Source organism: Carcharhinus amblyrhynchos, chromosome 6 (assembly GCF_965287045.1).
Source record: "Carcharhinus amblyrhynchos chromosome 6, sCarAmb.v2.hapA, whole genome shotgun sequence".
In the NCBI taxonomy this organism is placed as follows: Eukaryota; Metazoa; Chordata; class Chondrichthyes; order Carcharhiniformes; family Carcharhinidae; genus Carcharhinus; species Carcharhinus amblyrhynchos.
In genome coordinates this window covers 125,399,547-125,422,886 of record NC_137329.1, presented here as the reverse complement: position 1 = coordinate 125,422,886, position 23,340 = coordinate 125,399,547, and the positions used below count along the sequence as shown (strand labels likewise).

General features: G+C 44.4%; 1 protein-coding gene across 1 annotated transcript in view; it reads left to right on the top strand.

Annotated features, from left to right (window-relative positions):
• LOC145344387 (uncharacterized) overlaps positions 1 to 23,340 on the top strand; it is a 126,768-nt gene that overhangs the window by 12,173 nt on the left and 91,255 nt on the right. Inside the window, exons 3-4 of the mRNA XM_080191515.1 lie at positions 14,677 to 14,860; positions 22,175 to 22,564. Coding sequence (XP_080047641.1) covers positions 14,677 to 14,860; positions 22,175 to 22,564 — 574 coding nt within the window. The remainder of the gene's footprint in view (positions 1 to 14,676; positions 14,861 to 22,174; positions 22,565 to 23,340) is intronic.

The following is a 23,340-nucleotide window of genomic DNA, read 5'->3' as shown; positions in this document are numbered from 1 at the left end:
TCCAGATGATATCGTTCCAGGTCTGGACAGTGTCTGAGACTGGTCCAATCTGTGTGATGATCATTGCAGGAATATGTGATAGATATTTGCTGATTCCTCCCACAGGGACTGCTTTGACCAATCAGAATTATGCTGTCTGATTTAAATTCCAAGCAATATTTGGGAGTTAACTATCAGCCACTAGCAACTCCATGGCAATGCCTCTACTGCTCAGAGTCCACTTGCCAACCAGTCAATACCCTCTTCTCAAATAGTATCAAGTTGTTGTTTCTCCAGCATTGCTATTCTTGCGATTGATCTGATGAGTGCAAAACAAAAAGCTTCAACAAAATGTCTTTTTTCAGGAGTACTCAAGTTCTGTACTCCCAAACAGCTTTTCCAGTAGCTGCTTTAATTAATTTTGTATCTGTCCTCAAACCTTTAGTGATTCCCGTACCTGAATCTCCCTTCTCATTTACAGTTGCGACCTTGGCACTATTTAGAAAATATTCTAATCCATCAATCTTGTGATTAAGTTCCTTCATACCAATCTGTATTTATAAACAAAGTGAAAAACCAAGACCCTACAACAGATTAAACATTTATCTCTACTCTTTGGCCTGAATTTTCATGAGCTAGAATGCTTTTGGAGGCCCGGTTTTGGAAATCTGTCCCCAAACTTGGCATCCTCCATTTCTGCCGAGACACCTGAGGGGGCAAAGACCGTGGGTTGCTGTTTGCATTTTTCGGTTCATGAAGACAGCCAAGCATTTTACAATAAAGCTGTCGGTAAACAGATCCAATTTTCATAACTGGAGTGTCCAAAACATGTCTTGTAGGCTTTAGATCTTTCAAGAGAATGTCCAAAATTGTTGGACACGGAGATTTACAAGGATGTTGCCTGGATTGGGTGGCATGCCTTATGAGGATAGGTTGAGGGAACTCGGTCTTTTCTCCCTGGAGAGACACCTGAGGGGGCAAAGAGCATGGGTTGCTGTTTGCATTTTTCCACATGTAGTCATTGCCTTGGCATTTTAGGCCACTCCCAAGGTTGTAAAAGAGGCAACAGTGGTATATTCCTTATTCATGTACAGGATTGACACTGTCCCATTCTGCTGGTGGCATCTGTTCAGTAGATAAAAATAAACATGTTAGTGCATCAGCAATAGCATGGCACTCTGACTGACAATACTTTGTATATTAGGAGTGTGTAGATAATATCAGTGAAAATCTTAGCAATCAGCTGGCAGCTAAAGAAGGCACGCCTTCATATGAACAAGATTAATAGTTAAGAATTGATGATCAGTCAATAATGTGAAATGATGACCATATAAACAATGATAAAACCTTTGTATGCCAAACATTATACTCAATACTTCGTTTTCTAGCTAATCATAGATTCAACACTAGTCAGAGTACACAAAGCAAAAGATATTGGTCATTCTTTTCTCAAAGGTATAATATGTGAAGCTACTGCCCCATCTCCATGAAGTGAAGCATCGGAAGCAAGTAACAATGGTAGCTTGAACATAAAATAAACTAATACTTTGATCAATAAGGGAACCAAGGGTTACAGGGGAAGGGCAGAAAAGTGGACATGAAGAACATTGGGTCAGCTGTGATCCTGTTGAATGATGGAGCAGGCTAAGGAGCTGAATGGCCTACTCCTGATCCTATTTCTATGGTCTTATGAACTTCTGACTTCTGCAAAGCAGTTTTGACGTCCTTGTGTGCCTTCTCACATTCTGTTGTCCAGTCCCATGAATATTTCACACAATAAAGTTTGCACTGGCATCAAGAAAGTAGCTAAATTAGAACAAATTGGCCATAATAATTTACTAATCCTAGAACAGACTTTAATTGTGTCACATTCATTGAAAGTGGTGCCCCTAAAATAGCTTAAATCTTTTAGGCGTTTTACATAGGCTTTTACTATCAATAATGTGACCTAAATACTGAACTGACATCTGGAAGAAGTCACACTTTTGTCTCTTAATACACAGACAATGTGCTTGAAAACATTCTAATGTTGCTTCTAAATTATTCAAGTGCTCTTGTTTACTTGACACTGTAATTAGAATATTATCCAGCTAACATTGTACACCAGAGAGACCACTTTAAACCCTGATCCATCGATCTTTGGAATTGGGCTGGTGCTGATGTTATTCCAAAAGGAAATATTTTATAATGAAAAAGACACTTATGAGTAACGATGGTGAGAAATGGCTGAGACTCAGCGGCTACATTCATCTGTAAATAAGCTTGTGAAAAATCAGTCTTGCTGAATTTCTGCCCGCCTAATAACTCAGCAAACAAATCTTCAGTTAAAGGAAGCGGATATTGATCGGAACACAACACTGGATTTATGGTTGTTTTAAATTCACCACAAATACAAACAAAACTATTTTCTTTCACGATAGGTATAATGGGGGTAGCCCAGCCACTCATTGTAGCTGGTGAGGCCGCAGCTGGAGTACTGTGTGCAGTTTTGGTCGCCGCACTTGTGCAAGGATATTTTGGCCTTGGAGGGAGTGCAGAGGAGGTTTACTAGGCTGATACCGGAGATGAGGAGGTTGGACTATGAAGAGAGACTAAATAGACTGGGTCTATACTCATTGGAGTTTAGAAGGATGAGGGGGGACCTTATAGAGATGTATAAGATAATGAAGGGGATGGATAGGGTAGAGGTAGAGAGATTCTTCCCGCTGAGAAAGGACAGCAGGACTAGAGGACACAGCCTCAAGATAAGGGGGGGGGGATGGTTTAGAACGGAGTTGAGGAGGAACTTCTTCACTCAAAGGGTGGTGAATCTCTGGAATTCTCTGCCCGTTGAAGTGGTGGAGGCTACCTCACTAAATATATTTAAGACACGGGTAGATAGGTTTTTGGTAGGCAAGGGAATTAAGGGTTATGAGGAGAAAGCGGGAAAGTGGAACTGATCCACTTCAGATCAGCCATGATCTTATTGAATGGTGGGGCAGGCTCGAAGGACTAGATGGCCTACTCCTGCTCCTATTTCTTATGTTCTTATGGTTCTCACACACCAGTGTTAACAAGTCATACTAATTCTTCTTTAATCTTGGGATGAATAATATATTAAATCGTTCTTGCTTTGAGACTTTTTGGTTGACTGTTCGGTTTATCTTGATTTTCACTTGAACTCCCTGCATTGACCCCAGTGTCTCTTCGAATATACTCTTGTATTTATCCAGAAGGTACTGTATGTAGGTCTGTTTTGGCATCGACAATCTGTTAACGGCACTCCAATTCAGTTTTATCTTCTCCAGCCATGGTCTCCCAGATAGGGCTGGAAAATTACCACTGACCACATGGAGAGGCAACTCCATGGAGAGTTTGTCGGCTCAACTCTACACTGACCTTGACGTAACCTTTTAATGGAACAGTCTCTTCTGCGTCTGTCCTTAAAATCACATCAGCTGGTTTAGAGGAAGATGTTTCAGCTTTTGCTGGTGTGTATTCACAGGAATTAAAGTTACAGCAGCACAAATATCATCTCCATCCTAAAGGGTTGTCCACTTAACTTTGAAATCACCCCAAATCTATGTGATTCACTCAGTATGGATAACATATTCAGATGGAGCTCTTCATGACATTTTTGGACATTCTCTTCTTCACAGTTGTAATTCCTTTGTTCCAAGTTGTAAACTATTTTTGTAGAATGCAACTTGTGTTTCTGTTTGAAGGTCCCAGATTCTTCTTCTGAATATTCTTCTCAGGGGGAAGCTGGTCTAACCCACAAACTTTTGCAATGTGACCCATTTTGCCACAATTCTCGCATTGACTATTCTTGCTCCAGCACTCACTCATGAATGGCCCATTTTGGCATGTCTGTGATGTGCTTGTTGCTATTTTGACTTCTATGGGTAGTTTCTTACCTGTAGATCTTCATTGCTGCATCAGAGTGTGAAGCCTCTTTAGCAACCAGTTCCATTGACACTGATTCTCTTGCTGTCTATCAAGTCAAAGCATGTTCAGTTCAAAGGCAATTAGGAATGGACAACAACTGTTAAAAGTCTGACAACACCAGGTTTAAGTCCAACCCATTTATTTGATAGTAAACTCACAAGGTTTCGGGTTTGTCCCTTCGTCAGATGAATGGAGAGAACTCTCCATTCACCTGGTGTTGTCAGACATTTTACTGTGTTTACCCCAGTCCAACGCCGGCATATCCACGTCTCAACAACTGTTAGCCTAGCCAATGACACACATATTCTGTGGACACATTTTTAAAAAAAGGCCTACATTATTATTTTACCTATCCTTGTTGAATGATTGGTGTGATGACATGGAATAGAAGAATGTAGTATAGTGGAGGTGTAGTTTTGAAGATTTGGCTCAAAAGTGTACAAGCCTCAACCCTTTCACACATGGCACTAGGGGGCAATTTAGTGCGGCCAACCCACCTAACCTACATATCTTTGGACTGTGGGAACAAAGTGGAGCACCTGGAGGAAACCCGCACAGACACAGGGAGAATCTGCAAACTCCACTCAGACAGTGACCCAAGGCGTGGGTTTCCTCCGGGTACTTTGGTTTCCTCCCACAGTCCAAAGATGTGCGGGTTAGGTTGATTGGCCGTGCTAAGAAATTGCCCCTAGAGTCTAGGGATGCGTAGGTTGGAGGGATTAGTGGGTATAATATGTAAGGATATGGGGTTAGGGCCTGGGTGGGATTGTGTTCGGTGCAGACTCGATGGGCCGAAGAGCCTCTTTCTGCACTGTAGGGTTCTGTGATCTAAGGCCAGAATTGAACCTGGGCCCCTGTCGCTGTGAGGCAGCAGTGCTAACCACTGTGCCGCCCACCATGTTTTACTAACCCTTATTTTGTGATTGGAAATCTTACTTCTTTTCATTGAAGAATGAAGTAATGTTAGGTAGGTAATCTATTTCCAGTAGATTATTGACTAATTCAGGCTCATTGCTCAGTATTAAATTGAAATGGTCTCTTGACCTGTTGATACAGGAACATGTGGTTTGGGGAAACTGCCCTGAATACGATAAAAATGCACTGCCTGTGGGGAACAGCCACACCCCCGCCCACCCCAGTTAATGTGAGAATTAAAGCCTTCCAGTACATTTATGCTGCTTTTGCAACAAGTTTCCTTGTATATTGCCATTTAACTAGAACATGTTTGTCCAATGACTCACCTCTGACAGATATATACCCTTGAACATTGTGGTGGATTTACCATTGTAATGTGTGCATTGTACATGAAAAATTGATGACAAATTGGCAGCAGGTGTTTAAACATATATGTGTTTAAACTTATTATTGATTCTAAACTTTGAAGAAGCTTTGAAAGCAAAGGGAAGAGAGTCAACACTCTATTTATTTGCTTTTGTGATGTAAGTAATATTGTTAAAATTGTTCTTGTTAGTCAGAGTTTCTGGGGGGCATTGCGGGTCTAATGTGTGGACCAGGCCAGGCAGAGATAGCAGGTCCCTTACCTGAAGGATATTGGTAAATCTGTTGGGTTTGTGCTACGATTCAATGTTTTTCACTCAGAGGGTGGTGAGTGAGTGGAATCGGCTGCCGTCGGTGGTGGTGGAGGCGAACTCGGGGTCTTTTAAGAGACTTCTGGATGAGTACATGGGATTTAATGGAATTGTGGATTATAGATAGGCCTGGTAGATAGGGATATGATCGGTGCAACTTGTGGGCCGAAGGGCCTGTTTGTGCTGTAGTGTTCTATGTTCTATGTTCTAACAATTCAGCAGCATTTATTGTCATTATTTTCATAATCGCACAGATTATAAATAATACTGAAATTATTGAACTCGCAACTTGCCACGGCAGAATTTGAACTGACGATCTTTGGGTCATTAATCTACAACCTGGAACAGGTGCTGCTTTGGCACCTGTTCAAAATGGTACCAGCTTCATTGCCATTCTTAGTGGCATGGTAAGGCTCCCAGGGCAGTATGAGGCCATGACTGTCCCTTAATGTTTGGGCAGGGCAATGAAATTCCACACTCTTATGTTTTGGGGAGCCAGTGGACATTCTAATTGGCTGCAAAGAGTAGAATTACGATTCTGAAATTTAGAATAATATTAAACCTGTAAACAATGTTTGGCCATCCCTAGCAAAATTCAGCTACAAGCACATAGCTCTGAGAGTGGGATTTTCTGACCACACTCGCCCCTAGGTCAGAAAATCCCACCCAAGGTCAATAGACCTTTGCGTGGTGCGTGTCCCGCCTTCTACAGTTCCCGTGGCAGGCGGCATGGGAAAATTTCACCTTAAATCTCTAAAATTCCCAAAACTATACCTCACCTCCCCCAACCACCCTCTCCTCATTGAACACCTACATCTTCCACTAGATGTTTGGTTACATGACCTAAAGCTCCTTATGTGGCTCACTGTCAGATTTGATTGCACTCCTGTCCAGCATCTCAGGTTTTTTTTATGTTAAAGACGCTCTTAGAAATATAAATTGTTATTGTAGTGCGCTTGTCAGAAATTCTGATGTGCAATGTTTTTATTCAGGCTGATCTTATATGTGTTTGACTGAGCAGAACAAAGATTCCCCCAAGGGTAGGTTAGCAAATACATTTCTGCCCTCACTTTCAATATGTGTTAAAAATAATCCAAATCTTCAGTAAGTACAAATTAAACTTGCCATTTCTAAACTGTGGAAACATTGAATTGATGCAGGGTTAGAGGAGCTTGGGTTATTTTGAAATGGCAAATTACGAAATCACATTCAGCGCGACGGAGTCCAAATCCTTCACTGGATGGCTCACTTCACATTGTTTCCCAAAACCGCAGAGTCACAATGCCAACGTTAAGCCAGGACTTAATCAGATACTGTCTGTTTTATGAAGCTACATTCTTTTTTTCACTAGTAATTAGACTAAAATGTTTTCCTTCTGACTTTATTTTAAGGCGAAGCAATCAACTTTCATTCTCCTTATTGTCTACAGCGCTATTCATTAAAATGCCAGCTTTGCTCGATCTGTCACTGCCCTGATGTGGTGGCCTTATTACAACCTCTCGAGAAGTACCCGCTAGCTCTGTGCGATCCTGGAGAGATGTTTGAGATTGAGAATAATTTAATTGGGTAAATGTGCCAAAGACCTGTGATTGAGTTAAGTTTTGCACAAAGCTGCTGTAGCTAATGCGGTGAGTGAAATATATTTTTGAAAATTCTTTGCTTCCATCGATATATTCGCTGAGCTGATGGAAGTAGAGCTCACTTGGTGTCTGCCGTGGCTCAGTCAGCAACACAAAGAACAAAGAAACAACCAAGAAAAGTACAGCACAGGGACTGGCCGTTCGGCCTTCCAAGCCCGTGCCTAACACGATGCCCTAACTAAACTAAATAAAAAACCTGCCCTTACTCGGTCTGTATCCTTCTATTCCCTCCTTATTCATGTACCTATCCAGATGTCTCTTAAATGTTGTTAATGTTCCTGCTTCCACCACCTCCTCTGGCAGCGCGTTCCAGGCACCCACCACTCTCTGTGTGAAAAACTTCCCCCACGCACATCTCCCTTAAACTTTCCCCCTCTGACCTTGAACCTGTGCCCCCTTGTACCACCCTGTTTCCACCCCCTTCCACCCCCTTGTTTCCACCCTGGGGAAAAAGCCCCTGACTGTCTGCGCCTCTCATCATTTTGTAGACCTCGATCAGGTCTCCCCTCAGCCTCCGTCCTTCCAATGAAAACAATCCTAGTTTATTCAACCTCTCCTCATAGACAACACCCTCCAGACCAGGAAACACCCTGGTGGACCTCCTTTGCACTCTCTCCAAAGCTTGCATGTCCTTCTGATAGTGTGGTGACCAGTTGTTAGTTTACCCCATTGGAAGGGGGTGGGGTGTGGGAGGGGTGGCAGTGGAGTTAGGCACGTTGACTCCAGCACTTGGATGTTTGATCTCCACTCCCCACGGCACACCGAGAGTGCGAACGTTCCTCTTTGTGTGAGTCAGGCCTTTACTGGCCCATCGTGCAGCTGATCATTGGTTGAATGAGAGAGAACAAACACACATTCAATGAATTATTCTTCACTACAAATCAGCAGCAGAAATACACTCACGTATGATCAAAAATGAAAGGCTGCTAATCTGTTTTGCGGCCTAGTTTGTGACTGAAGTTGATAATCAGATTCCCCTATTCAGCGATGCTGCTCGCTAACAATACTGCTCTCTGTCTGTGGCCTCTGATAGTGTTAATTAGAAGGAGCAGATTGGAATGATTAAGGAAATATCTGTGGTTCTGGTGAGCATTTGGGGATTTAACTTGGTTACTGTAGAGCCTGATTTTGTCAGTGCATGTGAGACAAAGGTAAACAAAATAACACCCATCTGATAGATAAGTAAGACATCATGCACGGCAGGATAGCAAATGGTATTAAGATGAGCTGCATCTGAAATTCCTCATTCTCTAGAAGTGAAACGTACAATATCCTGTAAATTCATTCGTGTTAGCCAGCCTGCATTACCCTCCTCCTCCAACAAGTGAGATATACAGCCACCCCGAGTCCTACATTCTGAGTTTTCCTGTGTTGCTTTCCCTGTGTCTCTCCGTACACACAGCCATGGAGATACTCCACCTTTTTGGGTCAAATTCTCCCATTCTGAGACCATGTGTGGTGGTTCGGGCGGTGCCCGTCCTATTGGCTCAAACAGCAGGATCCCACCACGGGTTCCGCGCTGGGAGCCTTTTCATTCCGTACAGACGACTCTCCTGGCGGCTGGTTCACCCAGCCACCCTCAGCTGATGAGTTCAAAGTTCACAGCGCCAGATTTAAACACCAGTCCAGCGCGCTCGTATCGCTCCCTCCAGCCCAACTCACCAGGCCGTGCAGGACGTCAGCGACCCAGAGGGAAAAGGCTCGCAGCCTCGAGAGGAAATCTCTTCCTCGATTCAACCACCTTCTCCCTGAGCCAATCTACCTGTGAGGCACCCGCATCCCATTTGGACCTCCTCCCAACACATCTGGAGTCTTCATGCATCCCCTTCCAGTGGACAATGTGGTGTCCCTTTCACCCCCTTGTTTGTGAGTTTTCAATGCAGCCTCGTCAGGTTCCAGTGTCCCTCTCCTTGGCCTTCCTTCCATTCTTCATCATCTTCATTCACCTCCTCATCCTTATCCCTCACATTGTGATCCCTCACCTTCCCCTACTCTCCTTGTACCGTCCTCCTTTCACTTTGCCCACCCCCTCCTTGCCTTCATTAGGACACCCCCTCCTCACCGCAAACTCCACCCCTCCCAGTCAAACTTCAGACCTTTGTTGCAGACGCTGTGTGAGTCCTACAGCGCGGTGCTGACACTGCTGTGTGGCACCCGGGGGGGGGGAAGAAAACCCCTGTACCCCCCAACCCCAGGCACTGAACTGATCCAAGAACAAAGAGCAACACAGCACAGGAAACAGGCCCTTTGGCCCAACAAGCCCACGCCACCATTTCAACATTGTGAGTTCCCTCTTCCACCTGTGACCCTTGTCTGTGCTTATGGCACTCCACACTGGAAACCAGATTGAGGGGAGACTAATTTATGGACAATTTTTGACACCAATCAATTCAGGAGGGTCCATGGGTTCAGCAGCACGGTGCTGCCCAGCTCGGCATGGGGATGAAGGCAGGAAGTGGTCTGCCCCGGCAGAGAGAACAGCGCATCAGGAGAAGCACAGCATCATGGCAGGAAGTTGTTGCATTCACCCCAAAGCTTGTTGCCAGCTGTGGACCATCTAATGCACATTGTTCTTTAGCAACCGGATTTGATGCCAATGTAATATTCCGCTGGTGTGACGGGATGCGGATGGGCAACTGTTTTAATTATTCATGAGATGCAAACAGCGGGAGACTGAGCCGCCATTGGGAGATTTACAGCATGGTTTTACACTCTCGGGTTTCTGAAGTCCTGGCTCCTGCTAGGTTCTCCACTCCCCCCTGCCACCCAACCCAATGCTGGCGGGATGCGAGAATTTCACCCATTCTGTCCTTCAGATGTACCCTAAATGATCAAATGGGGGTGGCACAGTGGGTTAGCACTGCTGCCTCACAGTGCCAGGGACCCGGGTTCAATTCCCAGCTCGGGTCACTGCCTGTGTGGAGTTTGCACATTCTCCTCGTGTCTGTGTGGGTTTCCTCTGGCCTCTCTGGTTTCCTCCCTCAATCTGAAAGACGTGCTGGTTACGGTGCAATGACCCGAATAGGCACCAGAGTGTGGCAACTAGGAGAATTTCACAGTAACTTCATTGTAGTATTAATATAAGCCTTACTTGTGACACTAATAAATAAACATTTACTTTATCTGCTTTCCTTGTGTCCTCCATTGTATCTTGCTTCATGTTCTTAGAGCTTCTTTCTTCATTCTATGACATGTCCAGTATCCCTCTCAACCAATTCCTCGCTGTTGTAAACTTTCCTTACGAATGCAGTTGATTATCGCTTCATAAACTCATTAGTTTGTGCAGTTCTGTAATGGGAAAAGACATGTGCTGACATTTTTCTTTGCAGTTGCTTGCTGTTATCTGGAAGGTGCTGTCTGGATGCGACAGCGGAAACAGATTCAACAGGAACGCGCAAAAAAGGAATTGTATTTAAACCTGAAAAGGAGAAACTTGCAGGTTTACAGGGAAAAAGACTGGGGATTGGAACTAGATGGATAGGTCTTTTAAAGAGCCAACTCAGGCTTGATGGGCCAAATGGCCTTCTGTGCTGTCAGCTGCCATGACTGGACTAGTACAGGGAGCGGACTCAGTCAAACAAACCTCAAATGTACAGGTGCAAAGATTTTGTTAAGCTGCAAGTAAATGCCCTTCACAAAAGAAGGCAGCGTCAGTCATTGAGAAAAATGATTACAGTTAAATATTTGTCCAGTCTTGTTGTGGCAGTCGGATGCTGTGCTGCCTTAGTCAGGGCCAAAGCGTTTGCATAAATTCAAAGGCAGTCACTTAGCCTGCCTCCCTGTGTAATGCACTGCATATTCTATCAACTGTCAATATTTGCTGTGGTGGTCGCTTCACAGTCAAGCTGTTATAAGGAAAAGGTCATGTCTGATATTAAGTGATGTTCTGGCTGAAAGGAGAACTTCAAGTAGGTCTTGGAGTGGAGTCTAAGAGGGGTGCTTTGCTGTTCTAGGATACACATTGAATCCTGGTATCAAACGGAGTGGAACAGATGGCACAGTTTACCCATCCATCTCTGTGTTAAACCAGTCAAGTAGCCTTTCCATGCCCATTTCTTTAAATGGCACCGCTGTGGGCTTTGAGTTCTTCCAGAGCTTTCTATCTCCGCTTTAACTTGTACCAGAACACTTAATGCCATTTCTGGATGCACTTAATCTCACTTGTTCAAATGAGCTAGGCTGCAGGAGCTGTTTGCCAATGAAATAATGTCTCGCTGGTTAGAAGCCAGAGGAATGATCTTGGTGACAAGCCCGGCTCACAAGTTCAACCATATGGAAACTCTTCCTGAGCGACATAGCAAAATAGAGAATTACATTTAAAGCACAGAAACAGACCATTCAGCCCAACTGGCCTATCCTGGTATTTATCCTCCACTAGGGCCACTTCCCACTATTTTCCACCTTTTCCAGTGCTTCTATGTTTTTTCTTGTAACATAAAGACCAGAACTATCCAGTGTAACCAAGGTTCGATTAAATCTAACACAACTTCTCTACTTGTCATTTATATCCCTCGAGAAATGAACCCAGTTTTTTGGATTGCATCTATATTTTGCATTGGCTTAATAAGTTACATCAGCACTCGTGGGGGGCATGCTTGGAAGATTTGCAGACAACACAAAGATTGCCGAGTAGTGGATGGTGTAGACGATAGCTAGAATCTCCAAAACTATATCGATGGATTAGTGGAGTGGGAGGTAAAGTGGCAGATGGACTTTAACATAGAGATGTGCATTTAGGGAGGACAAATAGTTAAAGGGAGTGCACAATAAATGGAAATATACAAAGAAGGGTAGATGAAGTGAGAGATCTTGGTGTACGAGTACACACGTACCGAAAGGTTCAAGTAAATGAGGTTGTAAAGAAGGGATATGGAAAGCTCTCCTTCATTGGCAGAGGTATAGAATAAAAAAGTAAGGATATAATATTTGAATTGTATAAAACACTAGTGAGGTCACAACTGGAGTATTGTGTGCAGTTCTGGTCACCACATGACAGGAAGGACGTAATTGCTCTGGAGAGGGTACAGAGGAGATTTACAAGAATGCTTCCGGGTTGGAAAAGTGTAGCTGTAAAGAGATCAGGGCTATGGGCCAAGGGCTAGCAGATGGGATTAGTTGGGAGTTCAGGTGTTTTTAATGTATCGGTGTGGATTTGACGGGCTGAAGGGCCTCTTCTGTGCTGTGTGATTCTATAAGATATTGGATAGGTTTGGGTTATTTTCCTTGGAAAATAGAAGGCTGAGGGGTGGCTTGACAGAGGTGTACAAAATTATCCTTGGCGGAGAATTCTAGAACTGGAGGCATGAATTCAAGACAAGTGGCAGTAGGTGTAGAGGGGACATGAGGAACCTTTTTACGCAGAGGGCTGCTGGGTGTCTGGAATTCGCTGCCTGAGTTGATAATGGAGACAGAGGCTCTAAACTCATTTAAAAAGTACCTGGATCTGCACTTCAGGCGTTGTAAACTGCTATGAGTTGGTACAAGAAGGTGGGATTAGAAAGGGCACCTGAGCTTCCTCAGGCTGGCATGAACCAGATGGGCCAAATGGCCTCCTTCTGTGCTGTAACTCTTCTATGGTTCACAGCTGGCATGGGCAGTACCTGCAAAAAACTCTTTGCAAATGGCTGGGGACACACTTTGTACCAGTTGGCGGGCAGCAGGCATCCAAAGTTGTGTTTGGTCCTATCAGATAGTCCTTCTGCTCTAGTGGGGACTGGCGTTAACTCTACTTTTTCTGCTCATCTGAATGCTTTGGGTGTGTTGGGGAAAGGAAAAAATCCTGGTAGATTGGAGAAGATTTTAAACCATGAGATACTGACTGAACTACCACCATTGAGTTAAACAACACTAACTCAGACTGATAAGCTAACAAGAGAATAATTTACACACACGTGAATGCAGTAAGAGATTTAGAACAAGTGATTATAATTTAAACATATATTTTGATATTTTAAATGTATTAACTGTATTTTTATAAAGTGATTGTCTATTTTAGCCAAGAGCAAGCTGCTGCAAGGCCTGATGGGATTACATTCTTAGATAACATTGAAACCTCGGAATGTGCAAGTTCTTATCAATGGGAATTGCTAGCGGTGAGGTTCTAAGGGCTGCTCACGAATGGAGTTATTCCCTGTGCAGATAAGACAATGCCTTCTCAGATACGAGAACGTGCAGAAGGCTGATGTGGCCGATGATGTGGAGGAAAATGGTGGGAATGTCAACTTTGACCTCAGTGCCTGGGGGTTGCTAAGCAATGGAGGCAATGAGTCAGCAATAGGGGGAGGAAGCATCCAGATTCCACGGACCAATGAAATTGCATCGTGTCAGAGAGTAAAATGTCTAAAGTATGTGACAAATCATAGAATAGAATCATAGAAACCCTACAGTACAGAAGGAGGCCATTTGGCCCATTGAACCTGCACTGACCACAATCCTACTCAGGCCCTATTCTGGTAACCCCATATTTTTACCCTGTAATCCCCCTGTCACTAAGCATCAATTTGTCATAGAATCATAGAAACCCTACAGTACAGAAAGAGGCCATTTGGCCCATCAAGTCCGCACTGACCACAATCCCACCCAGGCCCTATCCCCATATCCCTCCATATTTTGCCCATTAATCCCTCTAACCTACACATCTCAGGACACTAAGGGACAATTTTAGCACGGCCAATCAACCTAACTCGCACATCTTTGGACTGTGGAGGAAGCTGGAGCATCCGGAGGAAACCCACGCAGACACGAGGAGAACGTGCAAACTCCACACAGGCAGTGACCCAAACCAGGAATCAAACCCAGGTCCTTGGAGCTGTGAAGCAGCCGTGCTAACCACTGTGCTACTGTGCCGCCCAGTGGCACAGTGGTCAGCACTGCTGCCTCATAGTGCCAGGGACCCGGTTTCAATTCTGGCCTCAGGCGACTGCCTGTGTGGAGTTTGTACATTCTCCCCATGTCTGTGTGGATTTCCTCTGAGTTCTCCAGTTTCCCCCACAGTCCAAAGATGTGTCGGTTGGGTTGCTTGGCCATGCTAAAATTGACCCTAGCATCAGGGAGTTTGCAGGTTAAATATGTTCTGGGAAGAGGGCCTGGGAGGGATTGTGCAGACTCAATGGGCTGAATGGCCTCCTTCTGCACTGTAGGATTCTATGACTCTTTCATTCTAAGTATTAAAGATGATTGATGGCCCAACTTTCCGAAGAGTGTAAATGAACAAGGCTGAAATAGTTGCTATGGAGGAGAAACAAAAGGGTTTGTAACTCTACTGTATGAAGAATGAACTTGCTGAAGGTAAAAGACAAGCTGCTGTATTACTCCTGCACAACGTGCTATTACTGTTCTTAACAGAAGCAGCCAGTTGTCTCTCTGCAAAATAGGGAAGTATATCCCAAACCTCTTGAATTTTAATAATGAGCATTATTGTTTATGTAAGACAAATTCAAACACCTACTGACTTTCAACAGCCTGAATTATGTTGGTTAACACATAGAACATCTTTACCTCCAGTGGCATTGAAATTGTCTTGTTGTTCCTGTCTGTGCCAGCCTCTCCTTCAGCCAGCTTCGATCAGGCCTGCGTTACCATGCCCCAGATTCCTTGCTCACATGAACACTTCATCCAGCACTTTGCATTTGCCGTGGGACCTCAACTCTCGGTCCAGAACACTCCACACAGGACCTTCAAACATCAAACCGTTTGCCTCCTCCAGGGACGTCTGGAAAACTGCAGGTTTGCCAGTGACTAATTTCTGATGTTTGTTCCGACAATGTGTTCAATGTAAGCACTCAGCTTAAGGGTGCCTAAGGGTAGAAGTCAAATATGTATCTGCCTAACATAGCCAATCTCATATTAGGACATGAGGTGCTACAAAGTTTTTACAGGATTCAGTAAGAATGTAAGAAGCAGGAGCAGGAGAAGGTTGTACAGACCATCAAAGTTGCTGTGTCATCATAGCTGATCTTGGGCTTCAACTCCCACTTTCCCACCCCTGCCCCTCAGATCCCTGAGGGATCAAAATTCTGTCTATCTCAGCATTACATATATTCAATAATGGAGCATCCACAACCCATGGGGTAGAGAATTCCAATGGTTCACCATCTTCTGAATGAAGACAGTTTTCCTCATTTCAGTCCTAAAGCTTCCTTATCCTGAAACTGTGCCCTCATGTTTAAATTCTCCAGCCATGGGAACAAACTCTCCCTGTCTGCCCTGTCAAACCCCCTCAGAATCCTGTATCAGTGAGAATCATACTTTCTAAACTCCGCGGAATATAGATCCAATTTATTCTGCCATTCATTACACAACAATCCTCGCATCCCAGGCACCTTGAGGACGGGTTGAGTTTTTCTATGTTTGATTATGTGAGTCTGTTTACTATTGATGCTCACTGTGCTGGATTGGTTGAGCACGGATGTGGGTTCAGAGAAAGGTGAACAAACTGGAAAACACTGGGAGCTGGAGCTGAAACATGGAGTGGACATTCTAGAGCACTGAATCAAATCTGTTGCACACATAAAAATGAAATATAAAGTATACAACATTTGATGCAGCAACAATAATATATATAGTATATATAATATGTAATATATATAATATGTAATATATAGCATCTTTGCTACAATTTCCATAGAGACTGATAACTTTAAAAAAGAGATACAAATTTCCCAGTGACTGATTCAAACAATCACACAACAGAATTTCATATTTTAATTATTTTACTGTAACAAATACACTAAAATCAACATTGGTTAAACTTAGTGAGCAACTAATCTATATAATTATTATATTATACTATTATACAAGTACAGAAATGTTATTCCGTAGTAACATCTTGACAAAGCTGAAAACCCCACTTGTCTTTGTAGGTAGACGAATATCTCCTGTATCTTGTGATTAAAGTCCAAAGCTCCTCCAGGCTCCAACTCGATCCCTTCTCCCTGCTTCAATAGGGTGAATCTTCCAATCCCTTTTCGCTCAGCCCTTTCAGCAAAATCAAACGAACTTCCCATTGAGAGGATACCTCTGGACATTCCCTGGACTTTAACTTTTCATAACCCCTATTGCCTGAAACTTGAGCTTCATCCTCACCAGCCCTCCATTTGGGGGTGAACCCCAAAGCAGTCCTTTTCTTCTGCCTGACATCATAGCATTTGCTGTAGGTCTTCATATCTAAAACTCCATCTGACTGTTCCCAAAAGCAAGTGGGCAGGATATTCCTGCCACACTCATCCCAAAACCGGAAAATCCTGCCTGAGGTCAGGGGACCTTCCATGGAAAATTTGTCCCAGTGAGTTAGGGCACTTGCCTGGATGGGTGCAGCTCCAGCAAGACTCAAGAAGCTTGACACCATCCAGGAGAAAGCAGCCCACTTGATTGGCATCAGATCCACAAACATCCATTCCCTCCATCACCAACGCTCAGTAACAGCAGTGTGCACTATCTACAAGATGCACTACAGCAATTCACCAAAGATCCTTAGACAGCACCTTCCAAACCCATGACCACTTCCATCTAGAAGGACAAGGGCAGCAGATACATGGGAACACCATCACCTGCAAGTTTCCTCCAGCCACCCATCATCCTGACTTGGAAATATATTTCCGTTCTTCACCGTCACAGGACCAAAACCCTCCCTAACGGCATTGTGGATCAACCCACAGCATGTGGACTGTAGCGATTCAAGAAGGCAGCTCACCACCACCTTCTCAAGGGAAACTAGGGATGGGCAATAAATGCTGGCCAGTCAGCACCACCCATGTCTCGCAAATAAATAAAAAAGAAACAGCAACACTAGTTGCTTTTCCCTTTGTATCCTAATGATACAGCTTGCCCATTCCTGAGGTTTGTCCTCAACTTGAGCTTCTACCTCCATAATAAGCAGTTTTGCATCCGCGAAGAATGAGTAGGAAGGTCCCATCCCCCACCAATCCATTTTACATTGAATTAAAGGAGACGGTTTAAAACATAACCTTTTAACGTCCAGCAGTCATAGCATCTTTAATATAGTCAAAGATCACAAAAGTTTTCACAGAAGCTCTATTAAATGAAATTTGATACCAAGCCATACAAGGCAATACCAGGACAGTTTAACAAAATCTTGTCAAACAGGTAGATTTGAAGGAATTCCCTAAAAGAGGAGAGAGAGGTAAAGAAGTTTAGTGGGTCATTGTTTTTGTAACTGGTCGGCGCAACATCGTGGGCCGAAGGGCCTGTTCTGCGCTGTAATGTTCTATGTTCTATGTTCTATGTTAAGTTTAGGGAAGGAATTCTACAGCATGAGGCCGAGGCAGCTGAAGACCAGGTTTCCAATTATGGAATGGATGGAGATAGAGAGAAACCACTTTCACTGACATGAAGACCCAAACTTGGGGGAGATGGTGGCTTGGGGTATTGGGGCAGCATGGTGGCACAGTGGTTAGCACTGCTGCTTCACAGCACCAGGGGCTCGAGTTCAATTCCTGGCTTTCACTGTCTGTGTGGAGTGTGCACATTCTCCCCCCGTATCTGTGTGGGTTTTCTCCAGGTGCTCCGATCTCCTCCCACAGTCCAAAGATATGTTGTCCATGCTAAATTCTCCCTCTGTGTACCCAAACAGGTGCAGTGACTAGGGGATTTTCATAGTAAGTTCAATATAGTATGAATGTATGCCTACTAAATAAATAAACTCTTGTAACTGGACTAGCAATCCAGAGATCCAAACTAATGGGGAATGATTCAAATCCACCTTCAACTGCCCCACAATTTGAATTCAATTAATATATCTGGAATTGAAAGTTAGTTTCAGTAATGGTGACCATAAAACTATCACTGTCTTTGAAAACCTTTAGGGAAGGAAATCTGCCATCCTTATCAGGTCTGGCCTACATGGGACTGCAGACCCACAGCAATGTGGTTGTCTCTTAGTTGCCCTCTGAAATGACAAGTCACTCAGTTCAAGGGCAGGTAGGGGATGGGCTACCCTTGCTAGCAATCCCCACATCCCATGGAAGAATAAATAATGAAAAGATTAAAATGAGGGACAAAAAGGCCAGGTGGGAGATGCAGCAAAATGCAGTAAGTTGTTATGATCTGGAATTGGCAACTTAAAGGCAGATTCCACATTATCTTTCAGAAGGGAAATGGATAGAGACTTGAAGGGGTGATCATTTTTGGGAAAAGAACAGGGGCTAGTGGAAGCAATTGGATGATATTTTCAAAGAGTTAGCAGTGGTATGACGGGTTGAATGGCCTCCACTTATGATTCAGTCATAAAACAATGACAGTGATGCGAATCCTATTTATTAAACTGGGAAACAGCATCTACATGAAAAGAATCTCATTCAAACAACAAATTGGATGAATACACTTCCAAATGAGCAATTACTTTGGTGGAGTGTAGTGTCGCAATCTCCAGTGGAATGCATGGACATGTTATCAGCTGGCATTCATTGTAACTGGTAGCTGGCATTGAGTGAACATCACCACAGTTTTAAAACTAATTACTCGCCATATGGTGGCCGGTGTAGTTACATCTGTGGCCAAAGAAAAGAGCTGGTTAATTTCTTCGGTTAGTTTACATAGCTACGACTCCCTTGACACATGCCATTCAAACGCTCTCTGAGCAACAGATGGGACAAGGGTGGGAATTGTACAGGGTCCCTGCATTAATCTGCACTGTGCACCGTCCCTTTATCCTTCAGAATGACTCTGGTCACATGGTGTGTGGAAATTACAAGCAGGGAATTGAGAGAGGAGGATTTCTCGATTTCTTTTAGAAAAGGCCAAGTTAGCCGCTGCGTTTATTTATCAAAAAGATCAGGGCTTTGGATAAAAGGAGGGGCAGAGGGATGGGGGGGCTGGGAGTGGGAGAGCGAGGGTGTTGGACCTCCTTGTAGCAACAAAATTCAGATGATTGTTTCTTGGGAAGACTGTGTGGGGGGGGGGGCATGGTGCGGGAAAGGGGGTAATGACACAAAATATCCTTTTCCTTCCCACATTGTCATAGAAATCAGATTTAACCTTTGCAAGAGCTGAACAAAAGTTAGGGAGTAACAATTGCAGCATCAGGCTCTCTTCAGTTGCCAGCTTTGCCTAGTGTGTGTCTGTAATTACTGTCCCTCAGTGTCTTTTGAAACAGTCAGATTAGAATTTGCGAGGAAATGGGATTCTTTCTCGGTCTCCTTAAGGCACCTTTTTCCTGTTTTCATTTTAAAATACCTGGTCAGTGTATCTTGGAGCTGACCTTCACCCCAGGACCCCATGTTACCTCTTAAGGACTCCTTCATTGTGTCCTCTCAACGATGCCCATCGCTAACAGAGCCCGGCACGCCAATATGCCACCACCATACCAAGCTCCCCCCATCAGAACAGGAGACCATTTCTGACTGGAGACCAGGAAGTGTCACACAGATTGATATTAATGACACCAGAAATGAACGAAAAAAGGGGGAGTTTCTGCCCAACTGCTGTGCGACACATAGAACCCACCCTGACCCAGACTCCCTCTGTATTTCAGCAGCGTCTCTTCAGTCACAGGCGGTGACAGTGAGGTAGAGAGATTCTTCCCACTTAGAAAGGAAAACAGAACTAGAGGGCACAGTCTCAAAATAAGGGGGGGGGCAGTTTAGAACAGAGTTAAGGAGGAACTTCTTCACTCAAAGGGTGGTGAATCTCTGGGATTCTCTGTCCATTGAAGTGGTGGAGGCTACCTCGTTTAATATATTTAAGTCACGGGTACATAGGTTTCTGATAGACAAGGGAATTAAGGGTTATGGGGAGAAAGCGGGAAAGTGGAACTGATCCACTTCAGATCAGCCATGATCTTATTGAATGGCGGGGCAGGCTCGAAGGGCTAGATGGCCTACTCCTGCTCCTATTTCTTATGTTCTTATTAACTTATTGCGAAGGGAAAATGCTTCCTTCACACATTTGCTTGACAACGTTTGCACTGGGCAGGATGAGAATGCACTGTTCCTTTAGTATCTTCAGGAAGACTGACTGTCCAATCCTGAAACAATGGTCACAATCTACGACAACTGATCAGAAAGAAAAATGTTCTAAGAAAGCCTTCGACCAGATGGAAATCCCCTTGTCTCTGCTTGATGTGTTTTCTAAGAAAACCTCTGAAACCAGTGCCAAAGAACTGTTTGTTTTAATAATGTAACTGTCTGCAGACAAAGAGACAATCAATAACCAATCCCACACAGATAGAGGCCGGGATTCTCCATTCTCACCGGCGGCTGGGATTCTCCGGTCCCGCTGCTTTTGATGGAGATTTGGCTGAGCGCCAAATTCTCCATTCTCGCTGGCAGCGGTTGCTGGGTGTGTGAGACCGGCAGATTCTCGCCAGAATCCCATCTCAACTTTTAATGATTTCTGAATTCAGATCTATTCAATGTAGAAATTTTCATTAACTCCCATATTTTCCTAATGGGTCACCTTTGCTAGGCAACCCCCCATGCCCCCAATAACCTCCACCCTCAGACTGAGCCTTGTTGACCCAGTTATGGATTGTGAGATTCCACAACCCACACAACCGTTGCTATTTTACGACCTCGCCCACCCGGGGCTCATAAGACCCTGCCCCAGGCCAACAGAGAACGCTCCGAGCCTTGCCATCCCCGATTCTGGGGCGGGCAAGGTGGTAAAATTCCAGTTGATGATTGGTTCAAGGTGTGGGGTAACGACCAACTCTCACCGGATGTGAGGATCCTGCTGGAGTTTAAAAGAGATGTGGGGGAAGTATTTTTACACAGAGGGTGGTGAATGTCTGGAATGCACGGCCCAGGGAGGTGGTGGGAGCAGGTACAATAGTGGCATTTAAGGGGCAACTAGACAAATACATCAATAGGATGGGAATGGAATGATAGCTTAGGCAGGAATCATGATTGGTGCAGGCTTGGAGGGCCGAAGGGCCTGTTCCTGTGCTGTACTTTTCATTGTTTTTTATTCTTTGTCCATTGAATCCAATGGGGATAAATGTCATTTAAATCTGTCCGGATTATATTTATGGTTTTGGTCTTGACAGAACCATAAGCAGCAGAAGCAGAGGCAGACCCAACGGCTCACTGAGCCCGCCCCAATATTTAACACATGATGGCAAATCCTGGACTTCAACTTCACTTCCTCATCAGTCCCCAAATCCCTTAATTCCCCGAGAGACCGAAAGCTCCCCTCACCCAGACTGTATGATTTGGTTTAAGTTCAGACATAGGGAGCAGAACTTAAACCCTAATATTATAAAGACACGGGGTGGGGTTTTCCAGCTGCAACTCATCCTGAAACTGGAACAACCCATCAGAGCTCAACAGATCGTTCCGTGGTCCGCCCCTCGCCCGCTGTAATTCCCGTGGTGGGCGGAATGAGAAAATTCAGCCCATGGATCGGAAGGGGAGAAATTTGAATATTTTTCGACTGGACAAGGAGTGGTACTGCGTGGAGAGTCTATAATGTTTTAGTTTGAACTGATGAGCGCAATGCACCCTCTTGTTCTGGCTCAGTGTCTCTTCATAATGTCAGGATCCTAAATCCTGCTGCTATTTTTCCTAATCCACCCAGCATCCTCCTTGCTCACTGACCTACATTGGGCCTCCATCCAGAAACTGCTCACCTTTAAAATTCTCATCCTTGTTTTCAAATCCCCCATTGGTTTCACTCCTCACTTTCTCTTTAATCTCCTGCAGCCCTGCAACCTTCCCAGATCCTGTGCTCCTCCCTCTGCCTCCTGCACGTGCCCAGTGTAATTGGTCTACCGTTGGCAGCCGTGCCTTCAGGTGGTTGGGCCTAAGCTCTGGAATTCCCTTCCTGAATCACTCAGCCTCTCCTCCCTGGCAGGGTTCCTTAAATCTATCATTTTGACCAAGCTTGCAATTGTCAATTCTAATATCTCCTTCTGCACCCTGATGTTATATATTGTTTGCTAATTTCTCCTGTAAAGTGTCTTGGGTTATTTCATTGTGCTAAAGGTGCTACATAAATAGAGGTTATTGTTATCTGATCTGTTCCTAGGTGGGCTCCAAACTCAGATGGATTTATCATTATTGTGTTTTCATTTCCATTACCCAGTCTACCCCAGGCATCAAACCACAGCCCGATCGGCTTGTCAGGTGCCGTTCAGACTCAGCACAAAGGCTCGGCCCAAATCGCCTCCAGCAAGCCTGGCATCTCTCATGGAGGAAGAGGAAAAGCAGGAGTGCGTCCAAGAGAAGGCAGGACACGGAGCTGGTGAGAGAAACCAAGCTGAAGAACTGGAGACCAACACAGAGTGTGGAAGCTCGGGGCTAATTTGCAATACTGGCGATCTGGATAGCTTGGGGATAGATGAAGCGAACAGAAAAAGCACCAATCCTCTTCTTCCAGGGGTGGATGGCACTTTATCACACTGTAGCAGGCACACTTTAACTGTGTGTAGCCAGGGTACTGCGTTCAGTTTGGATAGAGACACCACTCAGACAGGTAATGTCATTGTTGGGCTCATCACTTCTTCCCTTGTTACCTAAGGGTCTGTTCTCCAGAGTGGATGTTAAGCTTCGTACTGACTAACCGGAGAAATTACAGGAATCCGTGAAGGTCAAGGTTAGTATGTGATGTAAGCACCTGAAAGCTGCCAGAGGCAGTAGTAGAGGCAGGTACAATTTTGTCTTTTAAAAAGCATTTAGCCAGGGAAAGATGGGTGTAGAGGGATAAGGACCAAATGCAGGCAATTGGGCCTAGCTTAGGGGTTTAAAAAACGGGGGCGGCATGTACAAGTTGGGCCGAAGGGCCTGTTTCCATGCTGTAAACCTGAATGACTCGATGACTCTAATTTCCATCGGGAATGTCTGATCTCCTGCCACAATCTCAACAGGAGACCAGCAGAACTCCCGGGGAATTTCTGGGAAAATCAGTTGTATCGATTCTGTGCCGGAGTTTCACCGTTTCTTCATTTGAGAACCGTCACAGAATTCTCAGGAACTTGAGTATCAAAATAGAGCAAATCACTCAAGGCAACTGAGCCATAACCCAGGGACACTCTCAGTGCGAGTACTGAGTCAGTGTTTGTTCAGGTGTTAAACTACCCGTCCATTCAGTTAGATGTAAAAGAATTCATGATGACTATTCCAGAGAAAAGTAGGCTGATTTTCCTGCTGGCCAATATTTATCCTTTAATCAACATCACTAAAGCAGACTATCTGGCTATTATCTCGGTTATGTTTTTGCAAGCTTGCTGCGTGTAAATAGGTTGCCTCTTC